The sequence below is a fragment of the Stegodyphus dumicola genome, chromosome 1, assembly GCF_044657685.1.
Source record: "Stegodyphus dumicola isolate Sdum_Otavi_A_Nest chromosome 1, ASM4465768v1".
NCBI classification, from domain to species: Eukaryota; Metazoa; Arthropoda; class Arachnida; order Araneae; family Eresidae; genus Stegodyphus; species Stegodyphus dumicola.
This window is the reverse complement of record NC_140768.1, coordinates 252,871,476-252,886,578: the sequence shown is the minus strand read 5'-3', so window position 1 is coordinate 252,886,578 and position 15,103 is coordinate 252,871,476. Positions and strand designations below refer to the sequence as shown.

The window sequence follows — 15,103 nt, the reverse complement described above, 5'->3', positions numbered from 1 at the left end:
AAAGTTTTTAAGTTGCTTTTGTTTCAAATCCAATCGATCAGATTATGGCCAAAATCAGTCGGCTAAGACTAAATGACAAGAATCTCATAGTTTGGTAGAATTTGGAATTAATTAATGTCTCCGAACAGTTTTCAGTTTTAAGAACATTTGTTTACAGAGATAAACTTCTAGTTCGATCCTCAAATGGTGCCCAGAGTTTTATAACAGGGCCTAAAATAGAACTCTTGAGCAGGTAAAAGATTTTATCAATTTTATCATCGTCTTTGCACTTACCCGGGATATATGATGCTTGTTTTAATAAATCTGTTATTTTAGTAAATTCTGTTAACTGAGTTCAAGTATCATAAATCTTATGATTAAACTGAATTTATTCGAAGCTAATTAACTGTTAGTCTTAGCCGACTGCTTTTAGACATAATGTAACCGATTGAATTTGAAAAAAAAAAAAAAAAAAAAAAAAAAAAACCTTAAAACTCTCGGATAAACTCACTTCGTGTAAACCACATCCGAATATTATAATGATTTTGCATTTGTACGAAGTTTTCTGAATTCTATTGAATTTCTGTGGCTTTTTAGCCCAAGGGGCTTTAGAGAAGTAGGTTCTCTAAAAATATTACTGCCCTCGCCCACTAATAAAATAGTATAAAAACTTATAGAAGACTGGGTAATCTGGATGAAATAAACATCTGGAAGTTTATCTGAAAAGATCAGGGATAAAATTGTGCTAAATCATCCTGAATGTTTTTGAATTCCTGATTGCACATCTATCGATTTGCAAACACTTGATTAAATTTGAATGATACAAATTTTGCTGACAGCTTTGGGAAAATAATGAAAGATCAAAACTGACTGAGTGAATATCAATAGCCTGAAATTTAACCCCAGAAATAATAGTGCATTTTATTTTAAAGGAAGTGCAAAAATTTTTATATTTAATTTAAAATTTAAACAATTGTTTATGTATAAATTACCAATTATATGGATAATATTGGGGAATAATGAAAACTGTTCCCAAGATTCAGATTTGTGAGAAATTAACTATATTAATGATACAAATATTTTAGAAGTACGCAATTCTGATGTTCTGATGGAGGACCTGATGGAAGTATTGAAATTATATATACCTTGAATAATGTACTGGTGATTTTTACAATTAAACAAAATTGAATGACAAAAATATTAGTTATATGTCCCTAGAGGTTTAATTCATTTAATTGATTTTCTCATAAATTAATGCCTTCTTTAGATGATCTAACCGAACTTCAAGTATGCATATTACAATTGATGGCATTTCACAATAGAAGATTTATCTTAATTTTAAAGTATTTAATATTACTTACTGCTTTTAAAATTTGAGTTATCTGTCATATTTTTAAGAAAATAAATTTTATTAATTAAAATTCCCTTTAAATATTAGCAACAAATTAATAAATATGAAAATGTTTTGGCTTATACTAAAGATATTTGGTTTTAGTGCTTTACGTAAGCTTACCTGGTCAGAAGTCCGGTTCCTAGCCAAGGATGAAGCCAGTCGTAGTTCCAACTTTTCTGTATCATTTTCGTACCGGATATTAATTCCTAAAATTATAGATTGAATTACAATTGAAAATATACCTTTAAAATGTAACTATTAAGTGTAATTTCGAATTCTGAGAGCTCTAATTTTCTCTAGAGAGCAAACATTTTAATGAATTTGATTAATCTTAGAATATATACATTTGAAAAAAAAATCACATATATAATTAAAATGCATTACGAAAATTATAAGCAAAAGAACAGTACTCTAGTTTAATTTTAAGTTTGGACGAATTTAAAAATGATCAGATGTGTCGGATTGTACTGGACAGTTTCGCATTTCCATCTATATCCCGCTCTAGCATATATCCTGGAAAATGTCCCGTATTCGATAAATATTCCGGAGATTTTTTAATTGTAATAGAACGATTTTTGCCAGCACCATGTTTATAAAGATGTTTATGTAATGAGAAGTAATTCCATAATCAAATATTTGTGCTTTCTGATATATGTTTGAGAGAGCTCATCAGGTCTTCGGATCAAGGTGTAAAAGGTTCTGCGGCACTTGCAAAGTTATGGGTTATCTAAAAGAATCTCTGAAATTTTATTGTAGCTATACATTATACTTGGCAAACACACAGTGAAATAATTTGAAGAGCTATAAATGGATTCTCTTTTAAAAATGTCGAATAATCTAAACACGTGGACGAAAATATAACTTCCGAAAAAATTGACAAAAGATAATTATTTAATAACAAATTATTCAATAAAATATATATTTAAGATTATTTATGGAATGTCTGAAAACTTAAATAGTTTTCTAACAGTAAAACGACACTGGTTGAAACAAAAAAAGAATTTTTTCCACGATCAGAACAAGTATGCTTCTTTCAAATGTTTAATACTATTCTTCGAAATTTGCTTATTGGGCACAACTGCAGCAACACAGCGTATAAATATTAGTAATAAATATAGTGGAACCTCTCCATGACGAGCATCTCTAAAAGTGGGCAATATTTCTGCGAAAATAAATCATCAAGTGATTGAACCACAGAAAACAAAAATCTCTTGGACACGGAGAAAGTTTCTAATTACTACCTAGATATTGAAAAAGAGCCTTAATTACCCATATTTCATTATATATTAGGAACGAATTAAATAAAATGGGATTCCAGATTATGAATATGCTGGTCAGGACATCTCTTGTTAAACTAACCGTTTTTTTAAATATTGCCCTTATTGTATGTTTATTAGATTATCTCAATAAATTAATGTTGGAAATTAGGTATATTTATCTCAATAAATGAATGTTGGAAAGTCGGTTTTATTTTTTCATCGTGTGCTATTTAACGTACTTAACTTACTATCATATACTATATTATTTAAATTATTTCTGTACAGTAACAAAAGAAAAGTTTTTGATTATAAAAAGTGCATGAAATAATCACTGTAATCTACCACTACTCTAAAATGTAGGAACTAAAAATAAATACATTAACATATGATCGAAATAAATGGTGTTAAGAAACATCAGTATTACTAGTAAATACTGCAATCCATAATTATTTCACTTTTAATTGCTTACTATTTAAAAACACAAATAATTTTTTTATTAATTAGAAATTTTAGTTATGTTACCTTCCTTCTGCTATTTATACTTTCAAACACTACTAGTTCATGTTTTTTCTTAAATAGTGCTGTCATGTATGTTGTTTGTTAGGTTTTTATTTCATTTTACATATGAATATGGGAAGTTATTAGATTTAGGTATATTTTTGATCACATTTATTAACTACTTTATACTGTCTTTAATTTGCATATCTTGGAGATATAGAAGGTAATGGTTATATTTTTTTACTGTGAAATGGGAATAAATTTAATTATACTTGAGTTCAGGTAAATTACTTATTATGTTACCTTAAGAACCGCTTCCTAATTTATCATGACAGGGGCAATTTTTAATGTCTCCGTGATTTGACCAGAAATAAAAGTGATAATACAGTTATCAGAAACGCTCTGTTTTTTACTCACATATATTTACTTTTATTTATGTCTAATTGAGTTTTATTTACTTAAAACCTACTATTAATGTTATATATTTATAATAACCACTTTCATAATTACTCTCACTTAAGGGGAAAATGATGAAATCTTAAATAATCGTAACTTAGAATTCAAGTTATTTAATAAATATACGTTTAAAGTACTGAAAATAATCAAGGCTATTATTAATTATGCATATTTAGTCTAAAGAGAAAAAAAATTGTATTATCTTATGGTTTTCAGGAAATGATAAAATATTTAAACTTTAGATAAATACAAGGAATACAAAATTTTAAAAAAGAAGGAAAAATATATTAATTATTAAGCTTATTTTTCTGCATAAATCAATATGTAACACAAGGACATAATAACGACATTTTCACAACTGTTAGAAAGAGGTGGAATTTTGCGAACATTTAGGCGTCTTTCAGACGTCGTGATACGGTGCTTTCACAACCAAAATATCACCTGCGAAAGACGCAATAACGACGTCTATGCGACAAAAACTTCATGTGCAAAGACGTAATAAAGACGTCTTTGCAATGGTTGCAAAACAATGGATGTTCGCGGACATCTGGGCGTCTTAAAGACGACATATTGGAACGTATTTGCAACGAGTTTGCAACGTCGTTACGACGTTGCTGTGCTACCTGGGATATTATTGAATCACTTTTCTGTAACCTCGTGAGCATTAGTACATCATAAAATTGCTGGTAAGAAATAGTAGCTTTCACTCGGGAGTAGCACAGAGAGAAATAAAGCGTATAATATTAAGCTTGATATTTTTCATATATATTTTATTTTATTAATATTTAGGTTTATTGTCAGGCATAAGAGAATAATAGTTAAAAAGGTATGCACTGATAAATAAATTACTTACTTCTACTGCTTCAGACTTTACGAATAAAACATAGGGAGAATATGATATCCAGAAGCAGAAGAGCTTTTTGTCTCTGAATAATTCAGTATAGGCACTCAGGATTTGAAGAAGAACTGGAAATGTATAGAAAATTAGTATGCTAATTATTTCATTTATATAAATAAAAATTTAGTATATAAGCACTAAAAAGTATGAAAGTTAAAAAAATATTTCAAATGCTATTGATTACTGGAAACTGGAATTTTTTATGTGATTTATAGTGATGTTTTTTGTTGTCTCCTAGCATGGAAGCATAAAAGAAGTTTAATACATTTTCTAGCATAAAAGAATTTTAATACAAGTCTTTTGTGTGAAATAACTAAACCGTAATAACTATTTTTAAAATTTAATTAAATTTTTATTTCCTTATTTCTGTTTGATTTGCTTGTCTTCAAAACTAAACATTAAAGCTGCTGTTCCTGCTGTTTATGACATTCTGACTAATGGCAAATATGAGCTCGGGTTGAACTATTGGCGTTAACACATGCTACTGGTTGAGTGCCAGTTAAAAAATAGGAAGAAGAATATTTTGACATTTATCTACTAAGCTTAAATGAAAGTATACTAAAAATATCAGGAATTCAATTGGTCATTCAGGAAGACAGCTTGAATGCATATCTTGTTTGATTAAAATTTCCAGAAGAAAAAAAAATACCAGGCGCTTCAATCTCCAAACAGCTGGAAAAGTATAGGACTCTTTTGACTGCTCATACCATTCACTGCTAAACTAAAAGTTTTGTTATAAAACCTAACGTTTACGTAAACTACCATAGGATGTTGAGCTTCCCTCTGACTTGAATTACGAGTTATCTCAATGTAACAATCTTTCATAACCAAGTAACATTAGTATTCCAAGATTTGTTTTAAATTTACGTGATGAAAATATACAGAACCACGTATACGTTCTTTCTGACGCAAGCCAAAAATCGTATGGTGCAGTCGTTTATGTAAACGTGCAGAATCGAGAACGAATATTTGAAAATTTGCTGACTTCTAAAAGTAGAATTTCAGCTGTGAAAAAAATTTCCCTGCTTCGACTAGAATTCGTATATTGTATTAATTCGTATATTGTATGTTCCAAAATTTGGAATAGAACAGAAAAAAGTTTCTAGATCTTAAAGGTTGAACAAATATTCCTTTTTAAGGAGATTCTGAAGTGACATTTATTTCAGCAATGTATCCAGCAGAAGGTGGCTGTCTTTCGCTCGAAATCTTGTTGAGCAGATTCAAAAGTTCACTAAGCTAGATATTTGGTTTTATTATTCAATCAACGACAATCCTGCTAATCTTATAACACGTTAGTGGCGCTTTTATAGTGGACAATTCCATACGGTGGACTGCACTTATGCAGATACTTTGATAAAACCAAATCTTCCCTACAAGTGCTAGTTCCAGAGATTGAATACCTGACACTGAGGGAAAGGAAATCTTACGTTCAGGAAAGCAAGCGTTACATTAATGACTTTTCTGAGAGAGCTATGTTGATTAATGTGAACGCTAACGTTTTACACAAACTATTGAATATTAGTAATAATTATTATAAAATCATTAAATGTTATTTTTTATATTTTTAAGTTTATTTATTATTGAAGGAGCAGATCTTAGATAGCAGACCCTCTTAAACTAGAAAAGGTAAGAGCATCTGCGTAACTATTTATTAAATGTGATCAGAGGGCCCCATCTTGTACAAGTGGACATGTGACGGAGGACACGAGAATCATCCCTCTACCATAGCGGTTAATTGGTATAGCTTCGCGTACCCCTTGTCTAGAGCACCCCAAGATGGTATAGGGAAGGGTGAGGGGCCACAGGACCCCCTCACAGAAGTCGCCAATTTAAAATAATACTAATGTTTGTATAACTTGTAGGGTTTATATTTATTTTAACTAACATTTATTTTAAGTTTAAACTATCTTTCCTGTCAAGCCTTACTTTCCCCTGGAACTGCCAATGCCAGAATATGTAAATTTGAGTAGAACGCGCAAGGATTCAAATTATCAGCGGAAGTATTCTGATTTAAATAGAAGGAAACAAGTTCGGTGAGAGAGTTATTCTTACTTAGCGAGCGCGGAGGTAGAAATCGAGAATTGAAGAACCCCGCGTTGCGGCCTATGTGCTTGGCGGGAAGTAGTTGCAATTGTTCCAGTGAGCTTCAAGTCTGCTGAATTAGCTGCGGTATTTGTAAAACGCGGTGAGTTAGTTATTTTAGAGAGCCTCGTAGTTAGAATATTGTCTTTACTTTCTTTTCAGGTTCTTATTTTTATTTGACTGCCTAGTGGGCACAGTCTGTAAGCGTCAAGAGGAAGCCATTGTAATTTATTACGTTGAATAAAAAGGGACTTAAACCCTTTATAAGACTCTGTGGTTTATACAAGCTTTCACAGTCACCTCTTGGTTGCGTGCTAGTTAGAGGCGCGCAACGTTATATTGGCGCCCGAACACTTATCGAACTGAAATGGCCGAAAACTGGATGGAAGCCGCTGGACAACAACAAGAAATGACAACGCAGTTAGAAGGATTTGGATACCTGGTCCAGACTTTGAGAGCATCAATCAAGCCAAACGTCTATTTCGACGGAAAAAATTCGGTGTCCGTATTTTTAGAAGGTATAGAAAACCACTTTCAGCTCTATCCTGTGCCTGAAAGACAAAAAGTTGCTATTGCCACATCAGCACTAAGAGGACAGGCCGCGCTATGGTGGAAAAATATAGGCAAATTTCTTCTAGGTGAATTTGGAAGCCCGACGTATACATTTGAAAATTTCAAAAAATCGTTAGTAAAGGCCTTCCCCATAGTGAAAGATCGCGCACGGCTGGAAACCGAGCTATATAGTTTCTATCAACGGGATACAGCACAATTGACGGACTTTATTTTACGAAAAATCAAACTAACGGATATGTTGTATGGGAAGAAACCCGATGCGGAGATTATTGAAATAATATTACCAAGATTGTTAGCCGCTGTTCAAGACTACTTTGAAATTAGAAACCTAACCACATTGCAGGAACTTTTCGAATTGGCGGTGAAATTTCAAAATCGCAGAATAGCGGAAAGAGCGAGAGGGGAAACATATTCTCAAAGTACCAGAAGGAAGGAGGAAACCAGAAATGGAAATCGCTCGTATGGGGGAAAGAACTATCAAGCTAACGCATCGAAACTCGAAGGTCAAGGCCCAAAAAGAAAATTTGAAAATAAGCATCCGCGTACCCAGAAGACACAGATTGAAAGGAAAGCTTTAAACGACTAGAGGGGCCTGTGAAAGGGAGGGTCCAGACCCCGGAAGTTTTAGAAAAACCCTCAAATAGACATCTAAATACAGTCATCGTAAAAAACTCACAGCTACCAATTATACAAGTCCTGGTTGGCGATGTACGAGTAGAAGCCCTCATCGATACAGGGGCAGAAGGAAATTTCATGAGTGAAAAGTTCTTCAAAAAGAATTTTTTTAGGATACGACTCTTTAAAACCAGAAATACGGAAATTATAGCGGCGCAAGGAAAAACACATCACTGCATCGGGAAAGTATCATTAAACTTACAGATAAAAGAGGAAAATCTCAAAGTATTAATTTTTGTGGTGAAAGACCTCCAACACTCTCTTATTTTAGGTATGGACTTTTTAAGGGCCGCGAGGGCCAAATTAAATTTTCAAGATAGTTCCGTGGTGCTGGAGATGGACCAGAGGGTGGTGGAACCGGTGGAGACACCTGAATTGGACCTTAGCCATTTGAATGACCAGGAAAGTAAAGCAATACAGCAAGTGGTGAGGAATTTTTCTCATTTGTTTTCAGAAAAACAGGGAAACTGTCAGATCGTGACTCACAAGATTCAATTAAATGCCGAAAAACTTTGTAGGACTAAACCGTATCGCTATGATAAACAAAAAGACTTAATCATCGAAGAACATATTCAGGAGATGTTAAAGAATAAAATAATAACGCCCATAAATAGTGAGTACGCGAGTCCAGTCGTACTATGTAGGAAAAAGAACGAGTTTCTCCTTCGGATAAAAGGGCTTGGAGGTTTGCTATCGATTATAGAAAACTAAATAGCATAACTAAATTTCCAGTTTACCCTTTGCCGGTTATAGACGAGATCATTAGACAGATCAAATCGACGAGATATATGTCTACTTTGGACTTAACGTCTGGCTACTATCAAATAGCTATGAGACCCGAAGATATACATAAAACCGCGTTTATAACAAAATCGGGCACTTATGCATTTTTACGCATGCCTTTTGGGTTGTGTGGGGCCCCATCAACATTCCAGAGAGCTATGGACATTGTTCTAAAGCCTGTCCTAGGAAAATCAACTTTAATTTATCTAGATGATATAATTATAACGAGTAGTACGTTGGAACAACACATTAATGACCTCGAACAAGTTTTTAAATTATTAAAAGAGGCCGGTCTTACAATTAACGCCTCAAACTGCAAGTTCGCAACTAAAGAACTTAAATATCTCGGTTATAAAATTTCGCAAAAGGGTATAGAAACGCAAGATTCAAAAATAAAAGCTATTAAGAATTTCCCACCGCCCAACACCGCCAAGAAACTTTCGTCTTTCCTTGGACTATGTTCTTACTATCGATCTTTCATAAAAGATTTCGCTAATATTGTTGAACCACTCTTAGTAATCAAAAGAAAAAAGAGTAAATTTACGTGGACAGCGGAAGCTAACACAGCTTTTGAAAGATTAAAAGAAGCGCTTATTAATGCCCCTGTTTTAAAATTCCCTGAGGGGGACGAAAACCTGGAAATTGCGGCAGATGCATTCTTACACAGATACATTTTAAAATACGGTGCACCGATAAAAGTCATTAGCGATAACGGAAAACAATTCATTAGTCAAATATTTGAAAACATATGCAATGGACTTGATATACGCCATATCAAAATGGTTCCGTATAGACCACAGGGTAACATAGCAGAAAGAGTTAATAAAAACATTGTAAAAATAATTCGCAGTTACGTTAGCACACATCACAAGCGCTGGGATGGCTACATAAATGAATTAGCTTATGCTTTAAGAACGGCACATCATGATACTACGGGAAAAACTCCAGCAGAATTATTTTTAGGCAGAAAGTTAATTACGCCTTTAGATAAATTATTCTTTGTGCAACAAAGAGAGCAGGAGTTTAAACAAAAGGACGTGCAAAAGCTAATTGATCAGGCGCTTAAAACCTCGGATACGGCAAGAAATAGACAGAAGTTATATTATGATAGAAAACGCCGTGAAGCAGATTTTAAAATTGGGGATAAAGTATTGAAACGGAAATTTTCTTTATCAAGTGCCCCAGACAATTTTATGGCAAAGCTAGCTCCAAAGTTTGAAGGCCCCTATGTAATTCAGGAAATCAAAGGAGTAGTCTTATATCTCAAAAACGAGAGAGGGGAAATCTGTAAAGCAAGTCCCGACCAGGTGAAAAAATACTATAATCCAAATGATTTTGAAATCCTTAAAAGTTTCTTGCAGGACTCAAGTCTAAACGAAATAGAAGGGCCAGAGACTGTAAGAACTATTCCACCACTCAAGAAACGGAGAACTGAAGAGAGACCTAGCACTTCTACAACCCGGACGTCGGTATCAAAAAGAAAAAATGATTTTCAAACTCCGGCGTTTAAGAAAAACAAAAATACAGATGAACCGGGTAAAGAAACCGTGGTAAAGACGAAAACACCACCTACAAAGGATGGCAGGAGAAATTACACATCAAGGAGAACGCGCACACGGCCACAGAGTCAGGTGCCAGCAAGGCCGCCGTTCCGGAAACTGAAACGACAACAGGAGGCACAAAAATACGACGAACAGAAGAAAGTCAAGAAGGACTCCAGACCGGTGGACGTCAAGAGCAGCCGTTCCAGGCAGAAGCGGAAAGGTCAACAACCAGACGATTACTCCGTCAAGAGGCCAGCATGTAGAGGACGCAAAAGAAAGAGCAACGGGGACGACACTCGGAGATCAATAAGGAGAAGATTGACATCCATGAAACCTCTAACTTGGGATCAATTTTGCCAAAAACGGATGACGGAATTTCAAGCATCGAAAACTCAAAGATAAGTTAAAACCTTCTATAAATTTTTCTTTCTGTTTTGTTCCGAAATGTTATGCATAAGTACGAAGTTCTATGTTTTGACGAAAGTCAATATGTCTCGGTTGAGACTTAGTTTTGTTTTACTTTATTTAGCTAAGGCAAAAGTATTATTTTCTTTAAGTGTAAAAGCTAAAAACAAGCATTTTCTGTTGGTCGAAAGACTAATTCTGTTATGTTAAAGCCAAAATTTGGCCGAAGATAAAAATAACTTCGTATTCTTGTATTAATAAGAATTTTACTTTCAGTGCCGCCAGCTTGGCGAAGAATGAGTAAAGTAAAAATTTATTTCTCTTATTCATTTTATGGTCAATTGTAAAAAGCATATGTATAAAATTTTGTAAATGTATGTAAATACTTGCATGTTATGTAAAAGTAGAATTTAGTCTAGAAGCATAAAATTGTAGATGCTAAAAGTGAATGCTTAAAAGCAATGAAGTCAAAATTTAAGTATTAAACTGTAAAGTCATGCTTTAGAGCGAAAGCCTGCATGTTTAAAGATGAATGAGGGGGAAGCTAGAATGAATGTGTTTTGTAGGGTTCTCCACCTACATTTGAATTTTTAAGAATATTAAAGTAGCTCATTGAGTTGTAAAATGTCGAGTAAGGTGTGTCTATTTGGTTGTTGAATTCTAACAAATCATGGTGGTTAGGGGAAGTGTTGTAAGACTAAAACACGAATATTCCCGTTTGACACCACACACGGTGGAGAGCCAGAGTAAAGTTAAATTAATGCTTGAAAAATTGAATGAATGTGAAGTAAGCAATAACTAAGAAAAACGAATCGTTAAAAACAAAAATTTATTGTGTCAAGAAAGTGTAAATTATAATGTATGTAGAAAGATACTGATACTTATTCCTTCCAGATGCTGGAAGGAAAGACCAAGATTGATTCATGAAGTCCAGGAAAAGTTGCTGTAAGAAGAAAGCTTTGTAACGAGTAACAGAATTTTAATATATAATTGTTACATAAGATCTTTTTTTGTGTAAACGAGGCTTTCGCCAGTTAGTTCAGAATTAGATAAACTTACAACAGGTCGTTTGTAGGACCTGCTTCCAAGTTTTCCAAATTCTGGCAGCGGCAAATGTAGGGTTTATATTTATTTTAACTAACATTTATTTTAAGTTTAAACTATCTTTCCTGTCAAGCCTTACTTTCCCCTGGAACTGCCAATGCCAGAATATGTAAATTTGAGTAGAACGCGCAAGGATTCAAATTATCAGCGGAAGTATTCTGATTTAAATAGAAGGAAACAAGTTCGGTGAGAGAGTTATTCTTACTTAGCGAGCGCGGAGGTAGAAATCGAGAATTGAAGAACCCCGCGTTGCGGCCTATGTGCTTGGCGGGAAGTAGTTGCAATTGTTCCAGTGAGCTTCAAGTCTGCTGAATTAGCTGCGGTATTTGTAAAACGCGGTGAGTTAGTTATTTTAGAGAGCCTCGTAGTTAGAATATTGTCTTTACTTTCTTTTCAGGTTCTTACTTTTATTTGACTGCCTAGTGGGCACAGTCTGTAAGCGTCAAGAGGACGCCATTGTAATTTATTACGTTGAATAAAAAGGGACTTAAACCCTTTATAAGACTCTGTGGTTTATACAAGCTTTCACAGTCACCTCTTGGTTGCGTGCTAGTTAGAGGCGCGCAACGTTATAAGCTTATCCATTACAATCTTGTGGGAAATACTATATGTAACGGTGTTACATATGGTATTTTCCACAAGATATGTTTTCTGTATGTTCCAACAAGATATGTTATCTATCTGTTATCTGTACAAAAGTTTTCCCCTGAATTTAATTCTTCTTCAAAAATCATCCGTTTGTATAAAACCGTTTCTTTTTGAAAAATGAGTGTTAGACTCAATATTATTCGTTCTTTCTTACTCCAATCTTCTTCTCAGCGCGCAGTACTTTTTCTGTTTATACCTTTCTACCAATGCAGCTGGTTAATTTGTTTATTAATTTTTACCGGGAGGTATTCCTCACATTCTTCATGTAGAGAAGTCATAAGATCACCCACAAAATGCTCTATGTCTGCTGTAGATCTTATATTATTTAGGCGTCTGTGGAATGAGGAAAATCGTAATTTTATTATTCTTGTAAATGATCTAATCTTTCTTCTTGGCAAATAATATCTTTTGATAAAAGTCGTAGTGATGGACTATCTCCCATCGATTTTGTAGGTGATGTAATTATGGTCCAATAAGACAGTTTCTTCGACAGCCGTCCAATTTTGTATAAGTGTGGCTGCGGGTGATGCAGCAAGCGTATCAAACGTTGGATTAGCATCTGCTGTATTAATTAGAATTAAGTTATTTGCAGCGAAAAAGTCTTCAAGGTTATAACCCTTGGAGTCTGTGTTGGCATATCCCCAATTTATATTACGGGAGTTGAAGTCACCTGTAGGAAGATGTTAGCAATTTGTACTGCTTTAGGAAACTGTCCATGAATATTGTAGCTGCATTTATTTCTGATGTAGGTGGGATTATATTGAACTGAGAATAATCGTCAGATGTGTTTCTAATAGGACAGCAATATGGGATGTTTCCAATGAGATGATATTAGGTGACCAGTCTGAGTTGCTTCAAATTAAGATGGCTCGAGAAGGGAAATCTTTGTTCTAATTTTGAAAGATATTCCATTTAAGTGGGAAGTCTATGGCTTTGCCATTTCGCGTATATGAATCTTGAATAAATATGAAATCTATCTCTTGTTCTGTGGCGTAGGCTATTGTATGCGCAGTTGCATGTTTCGCCTTCTGTAAATTTATTTGTCGATGTCTGAGAATGATGTCGTTGAGTAACCTTGATATTAGTATTTTTACTGACCTGATGTTCTTGCTGGAACGAGATATCTGACGTTTGGAAAAGGTGACTAGTATTCAGTGATACTGCGGACATCACGCACTCTCCGCTGGTGTTCTGCACATTCGTTGTAGTAGGCAGGATGCTGAAATCGTACTTTGCTCCATATCGGTGGTTTGTGTCACCGTAATTAATACATTTTGCATGATCGCTTCGCCATTCTCGGATACTGTGAAGCCCTCCGCAAAAGCCACAATATGGCTTTGTGCTTTGACATTTATCCTGTGTGTGTCGAAATTGTTGACGTCTATAGCATCTCTTGATGCCAATATATTCTGTAATGGCATGCACTTGCTATTCAAGGAATAGTCTTCGGGCTCTGATTGCTGTTGCGAAGCTAAATGGCTCGCATTCAACGGTCCATTGGACACGTTCTGCCCTTCCCTCTTTAAGTCTGAAGAGTGAAGTGAAGTTGCTTTTGGGTGAGTTTGTGATTGCGCAAAGTTCTGCTTGCACCTTGGCTCTCTGAATGTGCTTCTAGTTTTTGAACATCTTCCAGAGTTTTGCAAAAGACTTTGAATCATGTAAGATTGTTGATACTTTTTTCAACACCAACCTGTAGTTTAGTAATTGGAATCTTGACTTGAAGTTCCTCTCGCAAGGAAACAGTTGTAAGATTACCTTTAGGTTGTATAATGATGCTTGGCTTCTTTGGAACTCCGACTACGTCAAAAAATGTTTTAGTGAATGCTTTTTGCAAGTGGCTAACTAGAGAACGTTCTGATTGTTGTTCTGCTTCTAAGGCGATATTTATTGCAACATCTGAAGTAATCGTTTGTTGTGTATTTACTGCCACGTCTGTTATTTTCTTGTGCTGTGCATTTTTCTCCACTTCCTTCGTGCTCTTTTGTTAGTGTTAGTCTCTGCTTCTTGTGTTGTTGTCGATACTGTTTGATGGAGACCTGATAGAGTCAATGTTTCGATGGCAGCAAATGTCGCAAGTAAATGTTCTCCTTCTCCTGTTGGCAGAAGGAAGCTACTTGATTTATTTGAATTCCTCTGCTTGGCAACAGAAACACACTCCTTGATGATTGTGTTTAATTTCTCTTCATTGGTGAGTGCATTTGAGGATAGCAGTTTTGTGATGTTTGTAGCACTTGAAAAGGGTTCGGGCAATGTCTCATTCATATTACGACAGTATATCCTTTTAGTATTCGACATAATAATAATTTCCAATTTATAATAATATTTAGTATTCAATAAAGAACTTTAATAAATGAGTCTCTAATAAATATATACATATAGTGTGACCACTCTATGGAATCATTATTGTATGCAGAATAATATGCTGAAAGTTCAATTCAGATTATTCTAAAAGGGAAGGAGTTAGAAATTTTATGTCCTTTAATATTGTTGCATCATTATTTAGCTAATATTTTAAAATTTGAAGACTTTAATTTTAATTGCTGTTCTTTGAACTTTATTAAAAGCCATTGTTCCAATGTAGATTTACGTAAATATTATGAGACGTAATCTTAAACTTGATATTATGGTAATTGCAAAATTCTGAGTATAGTAGTATCAGATGCAAAATATGAATCTTCTATTAAAACGTTTAATTTAGTTTAATTGTCAATAATTTTTAACATATGCAATCTGAAGTTATTGTGGGAGGTTTTAAAAATGGAGTTTCTATGGAGTTCAAATTTAAATTAAATATCAAAATATTAGA

At 34.1% G+C, this 15,103-nt stretch overlaps 1 protein-coding gene across 2 annotated transcripts in view; it reads right to left on the bottom strand.

Moving 5' to 3' along the window:
• Nucleotides 1-15,103, bottom strand: part of LOC118191056 (cytochrome P450 4V2-like) — a 54,270-nt gene that overhangs the window by 29,123 nt on the left and 10,044 nt on the right. For both annotated transcript variants that reach the window (XM_085827312.1, XM_085827318.1), the window contains exons 2-3: nt 4,439-4,551; nt 1,493-1,578 (exon numbers count right to left, since the gene is read on the bottom strand). In XM_085827312.1, the coding sequence (XP_085683438.1) occupies nt 1,493-1,578; nt 4,439-4,551 (199 nt within the window). The remainder of the gene's footprint in view (nt 1-1,492; nt 1,579-4,438; nt 4,552-15,103) is intronic.